Source organism: Zeugodacus cucurbitae, chromosome 6, assembly GCF_028554725.1.
Source record: "Zeugodacus cucurbitae isolate PBARC_wt_2022May chromosome 6, idZeuCucr1.2, whole genome shotgun sequence".
NCBI lineage: Eukaryota > Metazoa > Arthropoda > Insecta > Diptera > Tephritidae > Zeugodacus > Zeugodacus cucurbitae.
In genome coordinates, this window is record NC_071671.1 from 28,491,645 (window position 1) to 28,513,906 (window position 22,262).

A 22,262-nucleotide genomic window follows, 5' to 3' on the forward strand; every position below is an offset into this window, starting at 1 on the left:
TATATGGCCGCTGTAGTAGATGTCACAAGGACCCACCTTCTTCCGTCCTTGTCCCGTCCATCGCACTTCTTGGACGGCGGTGATGTCAGCCTTGAGTCGTATGAGGACATCAACCAGCTGGGCAGAGGCACCTTCCCAATTAAGGGTCCGGACATTCCAGGTGCATGCCCTTATATCATTATCCTTAAAACGTTTGCAGGGGTCGTCATCAAAAGGGGGGGTGTCTCATCCGAGGCTTTCGTAGATTTTTCATTGGGGGGTGTTTTTATGTGGTGGGACCCAAACCCTACGCACAACCGCATAAGCGGGCTTCGCCTTCTCACTTTAGCTCGCCTTCAAACGGATGTCTGTTGGCTACCCAGAGGATACTTGGTCTAAAACCGGAAGTCGTGAGCTGCTTGAACCATGTGGAGAAGAATCGTTTCTGGCCACTCCCAAGTGAATGACAATCAAAAACTTTCCTCACTTGCGTGAACTTCTACACATGGTCCCATCCTCCTCATTGGGGGGTGTTTTTATGTGGTGGGACCCAAACCCTACGCACAACCGCATAAGCGGTAGTAAGTAAGGATAGTAAAATAAGCAATAGTATAGTAGTGATAGCACAATATCCTAAAGAACTAATATTTTCTTTGGACCATGCATATATTGAAACATTGATATTAAATTTGTTTTTGTTTTTAGTTTTTATTTACAAACTAAGGATAGGACAATATACCAAAGAAGTGGAACATGAATATCATAAACAATTTTATTTTAATTTGTTTTTCGTTTTCTTTTTTATTTAATAAGTGATTAATAAAATGGATATTTTTTGTTGAAAATTTGACTTTTAATTTTTAAACATCACAAATCAAAATAAAGTTCAAATAAACTAAAATAACTGCTAATTTCTTTTATTAAAAATGTCGATGTTTCATCGATTTTTTCGCTAAAAACATCGAAAACATCGATACTCGTGAACATCGATATTTCTCCACCTCTAGTAGTAGATGTCACAAGGACCCACCTTCTTGCGTCCTTGTCCCATCCATCGCTTTCTTGGATTGCGGTGATGTCAATCTTTACTCTTACGAGGACATCAACCAGGCAGAGGCACCTTCCCAATTAAAGGTCCGGACATTCCAGGTGCATGCCCTTAAATCATAATCCTTTATACGTTTGCTGTGGTCATCATCAAAAGAGGGGTGTCTCATCCGAGGCTATTGCTTCTTATTCATTGGTTATTCGTTTTTATGTGGTGGGTCCCAAACCCTACGCACAACCGCATAAGCGGGATTCGCCTTCTCACTTTAGCTCGCTTCCAGACGGATGTCTGTTGGCTACCCAGGGGATACTTGGTCTAAGACCGGAAGTCGTGAGCTGCTTGAGCCACATGTAAAAGAATCGTTCCTGGCCACTCCCAAGTGAATGGCAGTCAGAAACTTTCCTCACTTACGTGAACTTCTACATATGACTCCATCCTCCATTTCAAGCAAAATATAATTATGAATAACAGGCAGGAAAATGGATCCTGACTTAGTTATAACTGTAAACAATCTTAAAATATTATTTTCCTTTATAATTATTGCTACTCAACATATTTTCCTATCCTTTTAAATTTTTTGTTTTGATTTCAGTTTATTTTGAATTTAATTTATTTTCTAGATGTCAAAATGTCAGAAAACATATGATTAGGGCAGAAGAGCTTAAAGCTTTCGGTGCGTTCAATACATTCCATTGTAGTATATTTCACAACACCACATAATTTCAATAGTTTCTAACACTAGATTGTAGTACGGTAAATCATTTGCTTTCAAACAAAATTCACAACACCGGTGACACACATATGGTTTTTGTAGCATATGAACTACATGTCTGTCTCTGGTATATGTTGGCATCTCCACGAAGTTGGCGGTGCATTGCGCAAATTACTACATAGCCGTTGGGGTTGTAGTCGCTGTTGTGCGTTGACAGCACAATACATACAGTAGAAAACCTTTTCGTGAGGAATTCTCGGTGGTAAGATAGCAGCCAATTTGGTGAAGACCAAAGTGCTGTATATACTGAGAACTTAATTTTTTATACTCTCGCAACAAATGTTGCTAAAGAGAGTATTATAGTTTTGTTCACATAACGGTTGTTGTTGTATATACCAATGTGATCAGGGTGAAGAGTGGAGTTCAAATCCGAATGTCTGTCTGTCCGTCGTCCGTCCGTCCGTCTGTGCAAGCTGTAACTTGAGTAAAAATTAAGATATCTTGATGAAACTTGGAACACTTATTTCTTGGCACCATAGGAAATGCCTTCGAAAATGAGCAAAATCGGACCACTGCCACGCCCACAAAATGGCGAAAACCGAAAACACATTAAGTGCCATAACTAAGCCATAAATAAAGCTATGGAAATAAAATTTGGAATGGAGGATGGCTCTATGAAGGGGCATATTTGGATGTAAATTTTTTGGGGAAGTGGGCGTGGCCCCGCCCCCTATTAAGTTTTTTGTACATATCTCGCAAACTAATAAAGCTATATAAACCAAACTTTCTGCAGTCGTTTTTTTTAGCCACTTCCTAATACAGTCCAAAAATGAAAGAAATCGGATCATAACCACGCCCACCTCCCATACAAAAGTTAGGTTGAAAATTACTAAAAGTGGGTTAACTCACTAACGAAAAACGTCAGAAACACTAAATTTCACATAAGAAATGGCGGATGAAAGCTGCACTCAGATTTTTTTACAAAATGGAAAATGGGCGTGGCGTCGCCCACTTATGGGTCAAAAACCATATATCAGGAACTACTCGACCGATTTCAATGAAACTTGGTTTGTAATAGTTTCCTTACATCCCAATGATATGTTGTGAAAATAGGCCAAATCGCTTCACAACCACGCCTACTTCCTATATACCAGAAAATTTAAGACAATCTGAATCGTTTACTTTACAATATATAAAGTAAGTACTAGTGAAGCTATCGGTGCAGAACTTTGCACAAATACTATGTTAATAGTGTGGCAGCCCCATTCTAAAAATCGCCGAAATCGGACCATAGGTTTTTAAGGCCCCATATATCGAATACGAGGACATCGGTGCTTCTAGTCTAATATTATGGTTTCCAACTTTCAATGGACTTTATACAATATATTTGACGAATATGTGGGCCAAATTGTGTATTATATAATATAAATAAAGTTAAATAAATAAATTGCGAGAGTATAAAATGTTCGGTTACACCCGAACTTAGCCCTTCCTTACTTGTTTTTTATTACAATTGTACCTAGTATACAATGATTAAATACCAGCAACAATTCAATTCTAATAACTTAAAAATAATAATTAAAAGCTAAATGTTAGAGAAATTCATTTGCTGCTACAGTTGCCTTGCTAAGTCTGAAGGCCTCTTACGTTTCAGTCGGTTTTCTCGTTCAGCAGTACCGATGAGTCTGGATGCCTCTTCATTTACTTGCTTTATAAGCCTCATTTCGTGAGTCTTTGCAAGTTTGGTTATTTCGTTTAATACTGAATTCATACCAAGATCACGGTGAAGGTTGACTTTAGTACTTGATTATATATAAACAGTTTGTTTGCGATTGAAAGCGTGGATCTCCTACCGACCAGATGGTAAAACTTAGCAAATTTTAAATCAAGCTTACACTTTAATATAGGAGTACCATTTTATAAATGGGATGGTATAATGTTTTATTTTAAGTAAAGTCTGCGTGCATTGATTTGGAATCGTTTAATTTAATGCGCCACTTGGAAGCCCATTTAGTAATTGCATTGACTGCTGTTTGCACTCGAAGGGTAGATACTGAGGTTGACTCTCCTGCTGCTATTAGGGCTGTGTCATCCGCAAATGTCGCTGTCACATAACTTGAGTCAGTGGGGATATCACTTGTAAAAAGCAAGTAAAGCATTGGCCCCAACACGCTTCCCTGGAGAACACCCGCTTTTATCGGTTGCAAGTTTGAGTATGCATCCTCTTGCTTTATGCGAAAGTATCTGTCTTTTAGGCAGGAAGCAATTATTTCGCAATATTGTTTGGGTAACATGCATTTCAATTTCAGCAGTAGACCCGAATGCCAAACTCTATCAAAAGCCTGAGACACGTCTAAGAAGGCCGCTAAACGTTCATTTTATCCATAGCATTTTCAACGAAATTCAGGATTCGGTGCACCTGGTCAATTGTTGAATGGTGGTCACGAAAGCCGAACTGATGTACTGGTATAAGGTGTTTTCGATCTATTATTGATTTTAGCCTCTTTATGAGAACATTCTCGAAGACTTTCGATAGAACTGGCAGCAGCGATATTGGCCTATAAGATGTGACATCATGTAGTGGTTTACCCGGCTTAGGTATCATAATAACTTCAGATACTTTACAAAGCGATGGAACGTATCTTAAGTATAATGCGCTGTTTACAATTTTTTTATACAACTCTGTAGATTGCGTAATATTTTTACGGTTATTAAATAAAACCCTGAAACTTTTTTTAGCCTTGCGTTCCTGATAAGACTTTTAATTGCTTTTCTAGTAACTAGAGAAATGCTGACGAGTGGATCCAACCAACTATTTTCACAGTTTAACTCATGTCCATCGTTAGGTGTAAATGTGTTTCTCAAATGATTTGCAATTACTGCAGCTTTTTGTGCACTCGTTTTGGCCCATTCAGTTTCGTTTAATTTTATTGGTTTGACATGTTTTATTTGTTTTTTAATATTCCTTCCAGCTTTCTAGAGCGAATAATCGGTAGATTTATCATCAGTGAGTTTGGACAAATACATACGTTTTGAAGGAATAGTTTTTAAACTGTCTAATTTTTGTTCTTAGCTCCGCTGTGTATCTATTAAGCTCAGTTTTGAGAGCAGCCGACCTAGTTTGCTGCTATCTTCGTCGAAGTTTGCGTTTTTTATGGATACCATGTATTTTGGGAATTTGTTTCCACTTAGATTCACGCGAATATTCGGTGTACTGTTCCACGCAGCATTTTGAATTACTTTTGTGAAAGATTCAACTTCACCATCTAAGTCAGCATCTGTCGATATGCGCTTTAGCTTAAAATCGACTTTATTCAGTATAGTCTTAAATTTATACCAATCACTATGTTTATTAGATAAAGAACACGTGACGGACGAAATTACGGGTTTTTCACATAAAGTTAGTAACACTGGTGAATGATCAGAGCTTAAATCTGAGCTACCTTCAAGTGGGTCTCCCTGTCGAAATGACATTGCATCCAATAACTTGTATAGCTTTCAGTAGTTCTCGACCTTGGGTTGTAGTTAAACGTGATCCCCAATGAGTGTGTTTTGCATTAAAGTCACCACCCATGATGTACCTTCCGTCCTATTTTTTTAATAAACTCGTATAAGTATTAGTTTTGATATTATGCCTGGGCGGACTATATAGAGCAATTAAGTATAATGACTGACTGAAATTGCTGTAGCTTGAATTTCTTCAGTCTTAATCTGAGCTTCTTCGAAATGTTTAATAATACTTTTGATTAAAACCGCGCTTCCTCCTCGTGCTGAGTTTCATGAGTGCGGAGTGTGGTATAAGCCATAATTTTTGAATTTTAAAAATGAATGGTTCATAAAATGTGTTTCGGACAACAAACATACATCAATATTTCTGTCGTTTAGAATGACTTCTAATTCATTTTTACTTTTGGAAAGACCATTGACCTTCCATAGCATTATTTTCAAAGAGTTACTGCTCATCAATAAATTGTATATGGTATTCAAGAGCGCTGAGCCGCTCATTTATGGTCTTAAATAATTTTTCTTGTTCTTTTAGTTTATCCAGAATTTGGGATAACGGACTACTTTTTTAAACTGTATTTGTCTGACCTTGCTTAGCCATTTGCGCAAAAGTAAGTTAAGAAGTTGATGGGAGGGATCTTACTTCCTTCCTTCCTTTGTCCGCAACGGGGTTTTTCGCCTGAGCATTGATATTCTCCTCAACTGTATTACCAATCTTTTTGTCTCTAATATTTTGCAGTTCTTTTGCAACGACACAGCCACGGTAGCTTGCAGGATGAGAATCGCCGCAGTTGCAACATTTGGCCGGATCTTTTTCGGCTTTGGTGCATTCAGTTGTAAGATGTTTGCCTCCACATTTCACACATCTCGATGGCTTACCGCAGAAGTTTTTTGTATGGCCAAAAGCTTGACAGTTTTTGCACTGAGGGATTAATTTAGAGGCTTTGATAGGCTCAACCTTGATAACGGTATTAAGAATGCTTTTGATCTGATAAACTTTTTAATGTCCTCGTTAGCATCGAATACTACTAAAAACATATCTAACGGTTCTTTAGTCTTCCACTTAAGTTTGTTAATTGCATTTAACACATTTAAGCCTTGATCTTTAAGGTCGTTGAAGGAGGATTATCACATGAGTGGTGTAAATATTTTATCATTACCTTTATTGGCCTGTTATGTTTGCTCTCGTAGCTAAACCAAGGTTTATTTTCGTTTGACAAGAATTTCGTTGTTGTTCGATAGTCAGTAGGAACAAATGTATTTAGTTTGTAGGCACCGTTACTCAAAAGCTTTATTAAAAATTTGTTTTTTGTTAGAGCGGTAATATTCGAATGTAATTTATTAAAATCTTTAACATCGTTTATTATAATTGGTGGTGGTCGATGAATTTTGATATCATTAATGGCCGCATTTTCTTTATTTTTATTTTCCAAAGGGCTATTAATTGTTGGGGAACTATCAGCTTTACGTTTTTTTTAAGAGCGCTTCTTTTTGAGTATCCACTCAGTTTCTTTAGCTAGTTCATCTTCATCCGTATTGTATACTTCATCAACACTTACATTTGATGGTTTTGGTGCTGTACTAGCGGGCTTGCTTTTACTGGCTTTCAGTTCTTCGTTTTCTTTTTTGAGTGCTACATTATCTTTGTGTAATTGATTACACATCGCTTCTAAGGTTTTAAGACTTTTATTTACAAGAGAGTTAGCCTTTTGTAACTCTTTAATTGTATTTACTCTAAACGTGTTGTGGTTCAACCATTTTTTGTTTTTAGCGATTTCCCTACTGGGTGTTAGCAACCTATCGTTTGGTCGGTATTGCAGTTGGGAATAAAACTTTTTATTCTGTATTTATTAAACCTGTATGGCAGCTTTGATCACAGCTGGTAATTGTAATAAGAGAACAGCTGATTGTACATATAATCATTTGCTTACGCACGTGGTTAGTACGGCTGCCCCCATCCACAATATTTGTTGTTTTTTTTTCTCCCTTCTCCTTTCTCTTTCTACAAATTGTTTTTATAAACTTTCGGTTCACTAACAAAACGTTTAAGCAATTTTGTTTTCTTTTTTTTACAAGATTCCGCAAACCACAAAAGTGAAGACACATTCAATCCATGCCAGGACTCTGTGTCTTTATTTCATGCACAAAAAATTCGGTTTCGCATTCAGTTTAACAATGTAATTTAGACTTTACCACGGCACCGAAAATTGCACTTGCGTTCACTTCAAATGTTCACTGTCCTTTTCTTAAATTTAGTAAGACTTTAATCATAAAACAGCAAATATTATATATATAGTTGTATTAAATAAGGCGAAACTATTCATTTATGTTATATTTCACACATAGAAGTTTTTAATGTCAATGTGTTCCATATTATACGCAAAAAGTATTGATTTAATGTAGATGAGATATATATATATATATATATATATATATATTATAAGTGCTGAGTTTTGCTAGTTTTTACTTAAACTATTAACATATATTTATATTTAAAAAGCTTTGAATGTTTTGGCGAATGCAATAAGGCGGGTTACTGGCTTTTTAGGCGATTGGTCCCTCTGTAGGCCTATTTTCACGTTTAAACTTACATAAATTAAGAAGGAAGAAATGTATAAACATTTAGAAATCACAACATATTATACTTAACACTTTGAGCCCCGCGTGCCCCACCGGTGGACATTTATGTTTTGACGATTTGGGGCAATGTGACCACCCGTGGACATTGGTGGATTTTCATTATGGGACATCGTGACCACCGGTGGTCACAAAAAAAAAAACAGGAAAAAAACAACAAAAATGGATTTGGTTTATCAAAAATAAATATCACAAAGTCACCTCAATCGCAAAAAATCAATAAAACTAAGTAAACAAATTTTGGTCCCAGCTTGTCAACTAAAGCACAACCCTTCGTCAGCATGCGGTCCACCGGTGCAAAATGACCACGGGTGGGCACGCGGGGCTCAAAGTGTTAATATTAAATAAACATAAATATTGTATAATAAAGTTAATAAGTTAATACATTTCTTAACGCTATTAAATAAACAGGAAATTTAATCAAAATTTTGTTTAAATAACTCATAAGTTCACAAATTTTTACATTCTTATATACGTTTTTTCAAACATCCACAGTCGTGTCAAACATAAAAAATGTCAATATTGTATAATAAAGTTAATAAGTTAATACATTTCTTAACGCTATTAAATAAACAGGAAATTTAATCAAAATTTTGTTTAAATTTTCTTATATACGTTTTTTCAAACATCCACAGTCGTGTCATTAACAAAAAGGACATATAAACTGCTCACATGAAGCTAGTATTAAAATATTATTTATGTATTTAAAAGGCAATGACTTTCCTATGGGAAATACACAAAAATTGTATAAGCATGAAACGAGTCGTGGTCGCCTCCTTATTAAACATTTTTAAAACCAAATATGTCATGATCCTATTGAATAAGTTTTTCAAACCATCTGGTCCAAGATAACAAGAATCAAAACCGTCATTTAATACCAATTCAAGTTTTTTTTTTTTGAAATTTATAAAAGGCTTTACTAAGTTTGACGAATCGTACATACAATTGTGCATTTGAAAATATTTATTATACATATAACCTTAAAAATATGCAAATGAATTTCTTTGAAGGAAATCGCTTTCAATTATACATACAACGTCTAACAGATTGGCTATTATGGAAGACATTGCAAAGGATTGAAAGTTTGCCAAAAAGGTTTCAAGGTTATTTAGTGAAAATTATTCTAATTGTTTCATAGTAATATTAAATCTTTTAAAATGTGAAAGTGCCAAATGAAGTGTCACCAACCCAAGGATGGATTTATTTGAATACAATATTGTAACGGATTTCCAAAATAAATCGCTAACGCTGAAACTTACCCTGAGTCCGATCACTGGATTGTCAACTAAAAGTCACTATTTAATAGCTATACACCAGTGGTCGGCACGAGAGGAATTGTGATTGTATAGGTGAGCACGAAATAATGAATAATGAAATAGTGAGAACTCTGTAGCCTAACATTTTAAGAATGCTTTAATTTTTTCATAAAACATGAATGGTTGTGCTCATTTATTCGCATTTTATTATTTAAACAAATATATTAAAACACAAAAGCATTAACTTTTCTGTCTTTAAATAGCTTAAAATCATAAATATAATACATAACATGAAACGACATTCATAAAAGTAGGCATTTCGCGCAGGGCACTTATGCAAAGTGCCATAGCCATACGCGATGTTTACTCGTTGCTGGTTCGACAACGACTGAATGATAGAGCGTAAGCGTACGTGTGACTTGAGTCGGCACAATTGTGGTATGGAGTGCCGACCACTGCTATACACTTAAGCTCCAGTTACCGATACTTGACTTGACCTAGAGAGACTTGATAACTGTCACATAAAAGATCCGTTTAATGGGCCTTGCATGTATTTGATTACCGAACGCATGACTTGACTTGAAAGTCTGTTGAATTTAGAATTTCAAGTTAAGTTGACATTTCAGAGAGTGGCATCTTTGCTCTCTCCCTTTATTTTGACATTTCAGAGAGTGACAGCTCAGTTATTTCGCTCGCTTTTTTGATAGCACGCTTCATTTCATTTTCATCATTTCATTTTCGTAATCTCATTTAATTTTCTATATTTATTTTGCCATTTGATAAATAATCCGAATAAACACAATGAATGATGAAAAATTAATAGAAGAAGTGCGGGCGCGTGAAATTTTATATAACAAGGCCTGCGTAGGCTACCGAGTGCCGAGCGGAAGAGGGACGCGTGGGTAAGCGTGGCGAAGGAGCTAGGTGTTACTGGTAAGTAATTGTTATTAACAATTTATTTATTAGATTGTAATATATTTTGTATATATATATGTGTAGATGTTAATAGTTTAAGTTGTGTTTATTTTACAGAAGAACAGTGCTCGAAGAGGTGGCTGACTCTAAGGGAAAGATTCAGTAGGGAGGTAAGGAAAATGGAGGCACCATCAGGAAGTGGGGCAAGTAACGCCGAAACCTGGCCATTGTTCGATAATATGAGCTTTTTAAAACAATATATACAGCCCAGACCGTAAGTTAATATTTTTTTAATATTTTATACGTATTAAATATTTATTTCCCTTTTACAGAAATCGTTGCACCACAAACATTTCAGATGATATGTTTTCGTAGGAGCTGTTGGAGCCAATTAGTTTTGAATGTTCTCAGACTAATTTATCGTCGCCTTCGGAGTTGTCGATTTCAACTCCGATCCGGAAAAGAGTAAAGAAAACAAACAGCGATGACGACGGCTGCTTCAAAGAAGCGTGCCAGCTATACAAAAGCATGTGTGCAGAGAGGAGCAAAGGCAGCGAGGCGGTGAGGTCGTTTGGTGTTATGTTGACCTCTATCATGAACGATAATAACATAAAACAAATGAAAGCAATACAAGTCTTAACAAATTCATTATTTGCTATTAAATCGGAACCCGAATAATTTTTTTTTAATTTTTAAATCATTTGTTTGATGTTTTATACATATATTGAATTAATATGTAAAAATGTTTAAAAGGCTTGTTACCTAGACGTAAGAAACAACGATGTATCTCATTTTTCAAAAATAGTTTTAAAATGTTTAAAAGGCTTGTTACCTAGACGTAAGAAACAACGATGTATCTCATTTTTCAAAAATCGTTTTAAAATGTTTAAAACGCTTGTTACCTAGACGTAAGAAACAACAATGTACCTCATTTTTCAAAAATAGTTTTAAGAATGTATTTGAAAAAAAAAATAAAACAATTTGTTTTTATAACTCTTTAATTTTGTGTCTTTGTCTTTTATTTTTTGTGTGTTATGTAGTTATGTTGGTAGTGATTAGTGATTGGAAGGTTGTTGTCATTGTGTAGTTGCAGAAAACATTCACCAATTTTTTTAAAGAATCATGGCGTTTTGATAGGGAAAAATTATCCTATTTTGTATGCACATTTATTTGATTATACAGCCTATGTCTTATTTAATAATTAGATACCGTCATAATTATGATTTTGTCGGTAAATAAAATATATACATATATTTTCGTAATAAACTTTACTATACAGAATTCATTTGCCATATGCCTGTGTAATCTTCCTAATACAGATAATTACCATCTTTTTCAGTAAATAAAACAATATTTATAGATATATCTATGGTGTATACGTATGACACAGGTATACTTACGTGCGGAATTATAACCAGTATGTGAAAGGGGCAAACACACGATATTTGTAAAACGTTATAAAAATTATTATTAGGTTTATTAAATGGAAATTCTCTTTGATGAAATACAATTGGTTTGTTACAAGTTTAATAAAATTAATGAGGGTTACTAAGATTCACCACACACATACAAAGCGCGGAAAAATATGTTACTAAAAAATATCATAAAAAAGTTAACGTAACAAAAAGTATAGTACTTCATACTTGGATTACAATTTTACACATTAAATACGATATAAATAAATATAAATATAAATAAAATAAATATACACTAAATACGATCTTCTTGAAATGAAACTGCTCCCTGGTTAATAAAATATTCTGCCAAAAAATCCCTTACACGGAATGCGATACAAGATGCATTGCGTCGAGTTGAACTTATTGAAAGTAATGCACCTCCAACACTCTCTAAATCTTCACGCCATTCTCCCTCCAATATTCCATGGTCTGCGGTGTCTGTGTCTACAAATGTATCTGGACAATACCAACGATCATGGTCATTCAACATTACAAAATTGTGAAGAACCAAGCAGGTTAACACAATTGTTTCGCAGTTCTTTGGGCTAAAGTCTATGACCTTTCGTAGAACACGCCATCGAGCGGTTAAAATACCAAAGCTATTTTCGATTACTCTACGAGCTCGCGATAACCGGTAATTGAAAATTGCTTTGTTTCGTGGCAGCTGTGCACCGGGGTAAGGTCGCATTAAGTTTTCCTTCAACGGAAACGCTGCGTCGGCCACAAAAAAATGTGGAAAATCTGTTGAGGATTCATTCCATAATGGAGCTCTTGGTGGTAGTGGCAATTTGTTTTCCAAGAGCGCTTTACCAAATTTAGATTGCTGAAAGACACCTTGAAATAAAATAAAAATAAGTAAATATCTATATATTGCAAATCTTTTAATGTACCTCCGTCACTTTGTCCTCCATTGCTACCAATGCTGGCAGAGGTAAATGTATACCTAGCGTCGCAGGATGCCATTAAAACTATACTATAAAACTTTTTATAGTTATAAAATAACGAGCCTGAATTTTGTGGACGAACAATAGCTATATGCTTCCCGTCAATTGCTCCGACACAGTTGGGTATATTCCACAGTTTTAAAAAATCTGCAGCAATATCTTTATATTGTGCGGTACTTGGCTCGCTAAGGTATATCGGGGACAGATGTAACCAAAGTATTTCACACGTTTCAAGTACGATATTCCGCACTGTTGTTTTGCCTAACTTATGCATCGAGGCTATGACCTCAAAAGGTGTTCCATAAGCGAGGTACCTAAAAAATATATGAGAATACAATTAAATGAATATGTTTCAAGGATTGTTTAACTTACATTAATGTTATAACCACTCGCTCCTCGACGCCAACTTGTTGTTTTGGTTTTTTTAAAAACGGACTAATTATATTTAAAAGAATATTGTACACTGTCCGATTCATCCGTGTTAAAAGAAATAGTTTTTGGTCGTCTTCTCTTAATTTTAAAAGTTCTTCCAGAAGAAACCATTTGGGTTTCTATCCCGATTAGCTGGATGAACGGACCAGCGGCGTTTACGTCTTCTCAAAACTTTTCTTCTTTGAAGGCGAAGAATATTTAAATAAACAAGTTCTTGGAATAAATCACTATCCATTATTAAAATTTATTATTATTAAAGTATTCGGCAAAACAATTTGTTTTATTATTTATTAAATTTTCACAAACTTCACAAATCAATTAAAATGTCACATTTGTGTGCTCTCTCAACATTCAAAAACAGCTGATTTCTACGCGCTGTGTTTAGTATAACTGCATCTAAGTTTTCCAAGTCAAATTTTTCGAAGCTGAGTCAAGTCAAGTATCGGTAACTGGAGCTTTATCTTTATTTCTTAATCCTTATAACTTCACACTTTATTACTCAATAATCTACTTTACAACTGTAACTTATAACTTGTTTACACTTTACTCGAAAACTCTCTCTTTAGAATTATCCTTACTCGACAACTCTCTTATTAGAAATGTATGTTGCTGCCAGTCCGGCAGTCCTTATATAGTCGATTGTTGACAATATATCGCCACTTGAACATTCTGGCAACTACGATTATCGATGGCTGGATAAATCACGCAAGTTATCCATTTCGATTGTCGATTCCAGTTTGTTCTGGTATAATTTTCGTTACAAATGCTGTAATCGATTGGTCACTTCTCTGCCCGCTGTCTTTGTCTTAAATAAATATCAAACCAAAAATTTTTTTTTAATTTTTATTAGGATTAATTTAAATTATTTCGCATATTTATTCAATTTTATGGTGGTATTAATTGCTACTTATTGATAAGTGTATAATGCGATTCAACTATTTCTAAAATATTGTATTCAAATAAATACAGTAGAACTTCTCTAACTCGAATCACCATAATCCACAAAAAAACTTCGAGTTAGAAAGACTTCGAGTTATAGAATTTTCATTAAAACATACAATTTTCCAAAAAGCTGTAAAATATAGATTTATACACTCTTTTATTTAGTTTTTTTGCTATTGTTTGGCTCTTGACGTCTGAATCCCATGTCTTGTGTTAGATGATTTATGCAATCCATAAGTGTAATATTATATTTTTTGTTCGCCTCCGTACTATATAGAGGGACTCTTTTAAAAGTCTGCCTCGATAGTAAAATTTTAAATTTTGTATTATGCCCTCGTCGAAAAGTTCGATTTATGGAACGAAATTTGTATGAAAGTTGCCTTCTATTGCCACTTCAAGAGTTCGAGTTATGGAGAACTTCGAGTTATGAAATTTGAGTTAGGGAAGAAAATGTGTATGAAATTTGGCTTCTAAACGCTATTGCCACTCAAAAAGTTCGAGTTATGGAGATCTTCGAGTTATAGAAGTTCCACTGTACATCCCTGGGTTGGTGCATTTGGCACTTTAAAATTTTAAAAGATACGATTACTATGAAATAATTTGAATAACTTTCACTAAATAATCTTGAAAGAGTATATTTGGTTCAAGATAGTGCTTCGCAAACTTTTCAATACTTGGCAATGTCTTCCATAGATATTCAGCAATCCATTAGATATTGTAGGCAAATTTATATAATTGAAAGCGATTTCCTTCAGAGAAATTAATTTGCATATTTTTATGGTTATATGTATAATGAATATTTCAAAATGCACAATTGTTTGCTGTCTTTAACATGGAAGACGGATATACTTTTAATAAAAAGTGTACGATTCGTCAAACTTAGTAAAAGCTTCTGAGCCTTTTATAAATTTCTTAAAAAAAACTTGAATCAATAATAAAAGACGATTTTGATTATTGTTGCCTTGGACTCGATAGTTTGAAATACATACATACTATTAAATAGGATCATGACATATTTTGTTTAAAAATGTTTAATAAGTTTCAAGCTCATAAAGTTTTTGTGTATTTCCAATAGGCAATTCATGTTAGCTTGTTTAAAAAAGCGTATATACATATGTATGTATGTAAAACTTTATTAATTTCTAATTTTTAAACAAAATTTGGAACTTATTCTGCAATATTGACATGTTTAATGTTTATTTAATATTAGTTATAATATGTTGTGATTGCTACAATTTTTATACAGTTTTTATACTCTCGCAACAAAGTTGCTACAAGAGTATTATAGTTTTGTTCACATAACGGTTGGTTGTAAGTCCTAAAACTAAGCGAGTTAGATATAGGGTTATATATGTATATCAAAATGATCAGGGTGACTGATGAAACTTGGAAGACGTATTTCTTGGCACCATAACAAGATCAAATTCGAGGATGGGTGTAATCGGACTACTGCCACGCCCACCAAATGGCGAAAACCGGAAACACATAAAGTGCCATAACTCAGCCATAAATCAAACTATTGAAGCAAAATTTGGTACGAAGGATCGCACCATGAAGGGGCATACGTGGATGTACTACTAAGATTTTTGTACACATCTCGCAAACTACTAAAGCTATATCAAGGAAATTTTCTAGAGTCGTTTCGTTTAGGTACTACCATATACAGTCCAAAATGGAGGAATTCGGATTATAACCACACCCACCTCCCATACAAAGATATGTTGAAAACTACTAAAAATGCTTTATTTCAGTAAGGAAAACCACCAGAAACCTTAGATTTCATTATAAAGATGGTACAGAAGTGCTGCACAAAAAATGGTACACAAAATTTTAAATGGGCGTGGTTCCGCCTACTTATGGGTCAAAAACCATATCTCCGAAACTACTCGACCAATTTCAATTAAATTCGGTTCATAATATCTGTTTGGCTTCCCAAAGATATCCTGTGAAAATAGTCGAAATCGGTTCATAACCACGCCTACTTCCCATATACCGGAACTCTGATGTCGGTCTGAATAATTTACTTTACAATATATAAAGTTTATACTAGTGAAGATATCGGAACAGAACTTTGCAATAATACTGTATTTAAAGATTGGCATCGCCATTCTAAAAATCGTCGAAATCGGTCCATAAGTTTTCAAGACCCTATATATAGAAATTTTGAGGGAATATTCCTTCTAATAATATGTCTCCGTGTCAACAATGAGTGAAATCGGGTCATAATTCATCTATTTCCCATATACTTAATATCAGAGTTTTCAAACTTTCAATGTACTTTAAACCATACTAGCAGACCCGGCCACACGTTTTTGTTGCTAAGGTATACATTAAATTAAGTTGGTCCAATCTTAGCTTCGGCGACGATATTGATTACTCGAGGTTGATTTATGTTACGTAGCATGATGACAACTCGCACTACTTTTAATTGCAAAGTGAGTGGTGATAGTACAGGTAATTTTAAATAGTTTGGGATAATTGACTACGTGATCCTGGTTTGTAGCTGTGTCAACTCTCTTGCACCGATATTCTAAATTGTCGCATTAAGATCATCGATATCTTTTTTTTTACCACCAATATAGGTCATTCAATCAGTCATTTATGGTTATCATATTGAGGTTTTATGTTATGAAAACTTCTCTTTCGAGTCAATGAAGTGACAGAAATCTGTTGGAAATGCTATTAATCCATCGTGGTGTCAACTGCGACCCTACCATTTCCAACTGATTCTACAATCGCAATTTGATATTTTCGCAAAAACACTCATATATTAGTTGTTAATTGGCGATTCTTTATGTGTCGCCACAAATTAAATGATTTTAGGCATGCGATTAGCCCGTCAGTAACAGTTGATCCAGGAATAATTGGAAGAGTCTGGCGTAAATCACCCGCTAACAGAATCCTGGCTCCACCAAAAACGACATCCATCGACAATCAAGATCTTTTAAAGTCCTGTGCAGTACCTCCAGCGACCTCTTTAATATTTGGAAAATCTTCGTTATAGCGCTATTTTGCCGACTGGTGTCTCGTTCATTTGCAATTTAGGAGTAATTTCAAGGCCGAATGTGTCGTTTGTTTGCTTACTAACAGATGCCAAATTGGTGGTGAAAATGAGTGAAATCGGTTCTGGAATTACATCAGCCCTCATATACTATATATGATGATTTTCTATTGGACTTTATGCCGAATATATAGGTCAAATTGTGTGTCATCTTAATAAAATACATCAATAAATTGCGAGAGTATAAAATGTTCGGTTGGACCCGAACTTAGCCTTTCCTTATTTGTTACAAATTGTTTTGGGCTATCGACACAACCTTATTCAATTGAACAATAACAAAAATATTTTAACAAAGCAACAATGACAACTTTCAGAATATTATTTTTTTGTTTTCTCTTTTATATTTTTCTTGACAACTCAACTAAAATTCTCTTATTATTATCTTCTTCGCAATTTTTCCATATTTACTCACTTTCTAATCATTTTCTGGCCTTCCACGAATATTTCAAGACTAAAATTAGCCAGGTCGTTTTGGCCGTTCTCGTTTTTTTTGCGGGACAAACGAACAGCAATTCATTTTTACATTATTTTATTATCAAGCGACAATCTTAACCCCCCTCCGGTACCTCCGTGCCCGAGTGACGCCTACAACTCTACAACGCATAGTTAGCCGCCGATAGGGATGCAAACGATGTATCGATGTTAGCCATCGATGTCTCGAATCTAAAAACATCGATGCATCGATGTCACTTTCAACGAAGTTTTATGTCGATGTTTTATATAAAAATTTGACTTAACACCTTCACACTTTTTCGGGTATTAACTCGAAACCCTCTATTCGGATACGCTTTATTACACTGGTATTCGATATTTGTAAAATACGGAGAATTCATTAAGGGAATGTGCGCTTGGACAATACTGTGGTTACTTTTATGATTTATTTATACAATTTAATTCTGGCGTAGGCTACTGCGTTAGATAAGAGATTCAAATTACTACATTTTAAAGGTGCTATGGCTAAAAGAAATACTTTTTTTGCTTCATAAAAAATTCAAAGAATCGCCCTGATATAACGTAATCTTCTGATGAGTGTGAAACAGTATACTCGTTTGATATTTGGAACCAGAATAAACATTTGGTCCACCAAAAGCTGAAATGTAAGCTGCCAAGTTTACCTACAATTACAGGGACGGAAGGTTGAAGAGAAAGTGTAGCTCGGCTGTTACCCCTACCAATCAGATGCCAATAGAGTTTGGGTTGACATGAATACTGTGTTTCCGGAGTTGTATAAATAGGCTTAATAATATTTATTTGGCCACTTCAGTGCCGAGCGGCAACTATCACGCAGAAGTAAAATTGAAAAGAAATGACAGTGAAAAAACTTTCCATGTCGTTGTTTTGAAATTCTGTTATTTATTGAGAAAAACTTTAACAGACATATAATGCTAAGTGAAATAAAAGGCGGAGGATGGAGTCATATGTAGAAGTTCACGTAAGTGAGGAAAGTTTCTGACTGTCATTCACTTGGGAGTGGCCAGGAACGATTCTTTTACATGTGGCTCAAGCAGCTCACGACTTCCGGTCTTAGACCAAGTATCCTCTGGGTAGCCAACAGACATCCGTTTGGAGGCGAGCTAAAGTGAGAAGGCGAAACCCGCCTATACGGTTGTGCGTAGGGTTTAGGACCCACCACATAAAAACACCCCCCAATGAAAAAGAAAAAACAGCCTCTGATGAGAGACCCCAATTTTGATGACGACCACTGCAAACGTTTAAAGGACTACGAAATAAGGGCATGCACCTGGAATGTCCGGACCCTTAATTGGGAAGGTGCCTCTGCCCAGCTGGTTGATGTCCTCATAAGAGTAAAGGCTGACATCACCGCAATCCAAGAAATGCGATGGACGGGACAAGGACGGAAGAAGGTGGGTCCTTGTGACATCTACTACAGCGGCCATATAAAGGAGCGCAAATCCGGTGTGGGATTCGTGGAGGGAGAGAGACTCCGTCGTCGAGTCCTGGCATTCACTCCGGTGGATGAACGTCTAGCCACAACCCGCATCAAAGCGAGGTTCTTCAACATATCGCTGATTTGCGCCCACGCCCCGACGGAAGAGAAGGACGACGTGATCAAAGATACCTTCTATGAGCGCCTAGAACGTACCTATGAGCGCTGCCCCCGCCACGATGTCAAAATCGTGCTTGGCGATTTCAACGCTAGGGTGGGTAAAGAAGGTGTCTTTGGCACAACAGTCGGAAAATTCAGCCTCCATGACGAAACATCACCAAACGGTCTGAGGCTGATCGACTTCGCCGGGGCCCGAAATATGGTCGTCTGTAGTACTAGATTCCAGCATAAGAAAATCCATCAAGCTACTTGGCTGTCCCCGGATCGAATCACTCGCAACCAGATCGATCATGTTGTGATAGATGGACGACATGTCTCCAGTGTTTTTGATGTGCGTACGCTTCGTGGTCCCAACATCGACTCGGACCACTATCTTGTAGCAGCTAAGATACGCACCCGCCTCTGTGTAGAAAAGCGTACACGTCAACAAACACAAGGAAGGTTCGACATCGAGAAGCTGCAATCACAACTGACAGCCGAACGATTTTCTACTCGACTTGCACTCCTGCTCTCTGAGAGCACTCATCAGCATCTCAGTATAAGGGAGCTGTGGGACGGCATATCAAACTCCTTACGTACAGCTGCAACCGAAACCATTGGTTTTCGGAAAAGTAAAAAAAACAGCTGGTATGATGAGGATTGTCGTCTCGCAGAGGAGAGAAAACAGACTGCCTACCTCGCAATGTTGCGATCGACCGCAACACGAGCGGGATGGGAAAGATACCGAGAGCTGAAGAGGGAAGCGAGACGCATTTGCAGACAAAAAAAGAAAGAGGCCGAAATGCGTGAGTATGAAGAGCTTGACAAGCTGGCCGACAGGGGTAATGCTCGAAAATTTTACGAAAAGATCCGGCGACTAACTGAAGGTTTCAAGACCGGAGCGCACTCCTGTAGGACCCCCAGAGGTGATCTAGTTATTGATGACCAGAGTATACTGAGTTTGTGGAGGGAACACTTCTCCAGCCTGCTGAATGGCAGTGAAAGTACAACACCAGGAGATGGCGAACCCGATTCCCCATCCATTCGGACAACATGACCTAGCCAGCGTAGCCGCTGTCTTTTTATTCGCTGAACTATGTCAATGTCGTCGTATAACTCGTACAGCTCATCGTTCCATCGTCTGCGGTATTCGCCGTTGCCAATGTTCTGAGGACCATAAAACTTGCGCAAAATTTTCCTCTCGAAAACTCCTAGTGTCGTCTCATCTGATGTTGACATCGTCCAAGCTTCTGCACCGTAGAGCAGGACGGGAATGATAAGCGACTTGTAGAGCTTGATTTTGGTTCGTCGAGAGAGGACTTTACTGTTCAATTGCCTACTCAGTCCAAAGTAGCACCTGTTGGCAAGAGTTATTCTGCGCTGGATTTCGAGGCTGACATTGTTCGTGTTGTTGATGCTGGTTCCCAGGTATACGAAATTATCTACGACCTCGAAGTTATGACTGTCAACAGTGACGTGGGAGCCAAGACGCGAATGCGCCGACTGTTTGCTTGATGACAGGAGATATTTCGTCTTGTCCTCATTCACCTCCAGACCCATTCGTTTCGCCTCCTTATCCATGCGGGAAAAAGCAGAACAAACGGCGCGGTTGTTGCTTCCGATGATATCAATATGATCGGCGTACGCCAGGAGCTGTACACTCTTGTAGAAGATTTTACCTTCTCGGTTTAGCTCTGCAGCTCTTATAATTTTTTTCCAGCATCAGGTTAAAGAAGTCGCACGATAGTGAGTCACCTTGTCTGAAACCTCGTTTGGTATCGAACGGCTCGGAGAGGTCCTTCCCAATCATGACGGAGCTTTTGGTGTTGCTCAACGTCAATTTACACAGCCGTATTAGTTTTGCGGGGATACCAAATTCAGACATCGCGGCGTAAAGGCAACTCCTTTTCGTGCTGTCGAAAGCAGCTTTAAAATCGACAAAAAGGTGGTGTGTGTCGATCCTCTTTTCACGGGTCTTCTCCAAGATTTGGCGCATGGTGAATATCTGGTCAGTTGTCGATTTTCCAGGTCTAAAGCCACACTGATAAGGTCCAATCAGTTTGATGACGGTGGGCTTTAGTCTTTCACACAGTACGCTCGATAGAACCTTGTATGCGATATTTAGGAGGCTGATCCCACGGTAATTGGCGCAGATTGTGGGACCTCCCTTTTTATGGATTGGGCAGAGCACACTGAGATTCCAATCGTCAGGCATGCTTTCTTCCGACCATATTCTGCAAAGAAGCTGATGCATGCACCTTATCAGTTCTTCGCCGCCGTATTTGAATAGTTCTGCCGGTAATCTATCGGCCCCCCCTACTTTGTTGTTCTTCAAGCGGGTAATTGCTATTCGAATTTCTTCATGGTCGGGTAATGGAACATCTGTTCCATCGTCATCGATTGGGGGATCGGGTTCGCCATCTCCTGGTGTTGTACTCTCACTGCCATTCAGCAGGTCGGAGAAGTGTTCCCTCCATAATCCCAGTATGCCCTGGACATCGCTTACCAGATTACCACCTTGGTCTCTACATGAGGATGCTCCGGTCTTGAAACCTTCGTTAAGTCGCTTCATTTTTTCATAAAATTTTCGAGCATTACCTCTGTCTGCCAGCTTCTCAAGCTCTTCGTACTCACGCATTTCGGCCTCTTTCTTTTTTTGTCTGCAGATGCGTCTCGCTTCCCTCTTCAGCTCTCGGTATCTATCCCATCCCGCACGTGTTGTGGTCGTTTGCAACGTTGCGAGGTAGGCAGTCTGTTTTCTCTCCGCTGCGAGACAGCACTCCTCATCGTACCAGCTTGTTTTTTTGTCGAAAACCAATTATTTCGGCTGCAGCGGTACGCAGTGAGTTTGAGATGCCGTTCCACAGTTCCCTTATACCGAGATGCTGATGAGTGCTCTCAGAGAGCAGGAGTGCAAGTCGAGTAGAGTATTTCGTGGCTGTCTGTTGCGATTGCAGCTTTTCGACGTCGAACCTTCCTTGTGTTTGTTGTCGGGCATTCTTTGCTGCACAGAGGCGGGTGCGTATCTTCGCTGCTACAAGATAGTGGTCCGAGTCGATGTTGGGACCACGAAGCGTACGCACATCAAAAACACTGGAGACATGTCGTCCATCTATCACAACATTATCGATCTGGTTGCGAGTGATTCGATCCGGGGACAGCCAAGTAGCTTGATGGATTTTCTTATGCTGGAATCTAGTATTACAGACGACCATATTTCGGGCCCCGGCGAAATCGATCAGCCTCAGGCCGTTTGGTGATGTTTCGTCATGGAGGCTGAATTTTCTGACTGTTGTGCCAAAGACACCTTCTTTACCCACCCTGGCGT

General features: G+C 37.3%; 1 protein-coding gene across 1 annotated transcript; it reads right to left on the minus strand.

Moving 5' to 3' along the window:
• Positions 1-8,407: 8,407 nt before the first annotated feature.
• LOC128922733 (putative nuclease HARBI1) lies at positions 8,408-17,878 on the minus strand. The gene is made up of 3 exons (XM_054234268.1): positions 12,825-17,878; positions 12,399-12,766; positions 8,408-12,342 (listed from the first exon to the last, which is right to left on the minus strand). Exons 1-3 carry the CDS (start codon positions 12,926-12,928, stop codon positions 11,762-11,764), a joined length of 1,053 nt encoding a protein of 350 aa, XP_054090243.1. The 5' UTR covers positions 12,929-17,878; the 3' UTR covers positions 8,408-11,761.
• Positions 17,879-22,262: the final 4,384 nt, after the last annotated feature.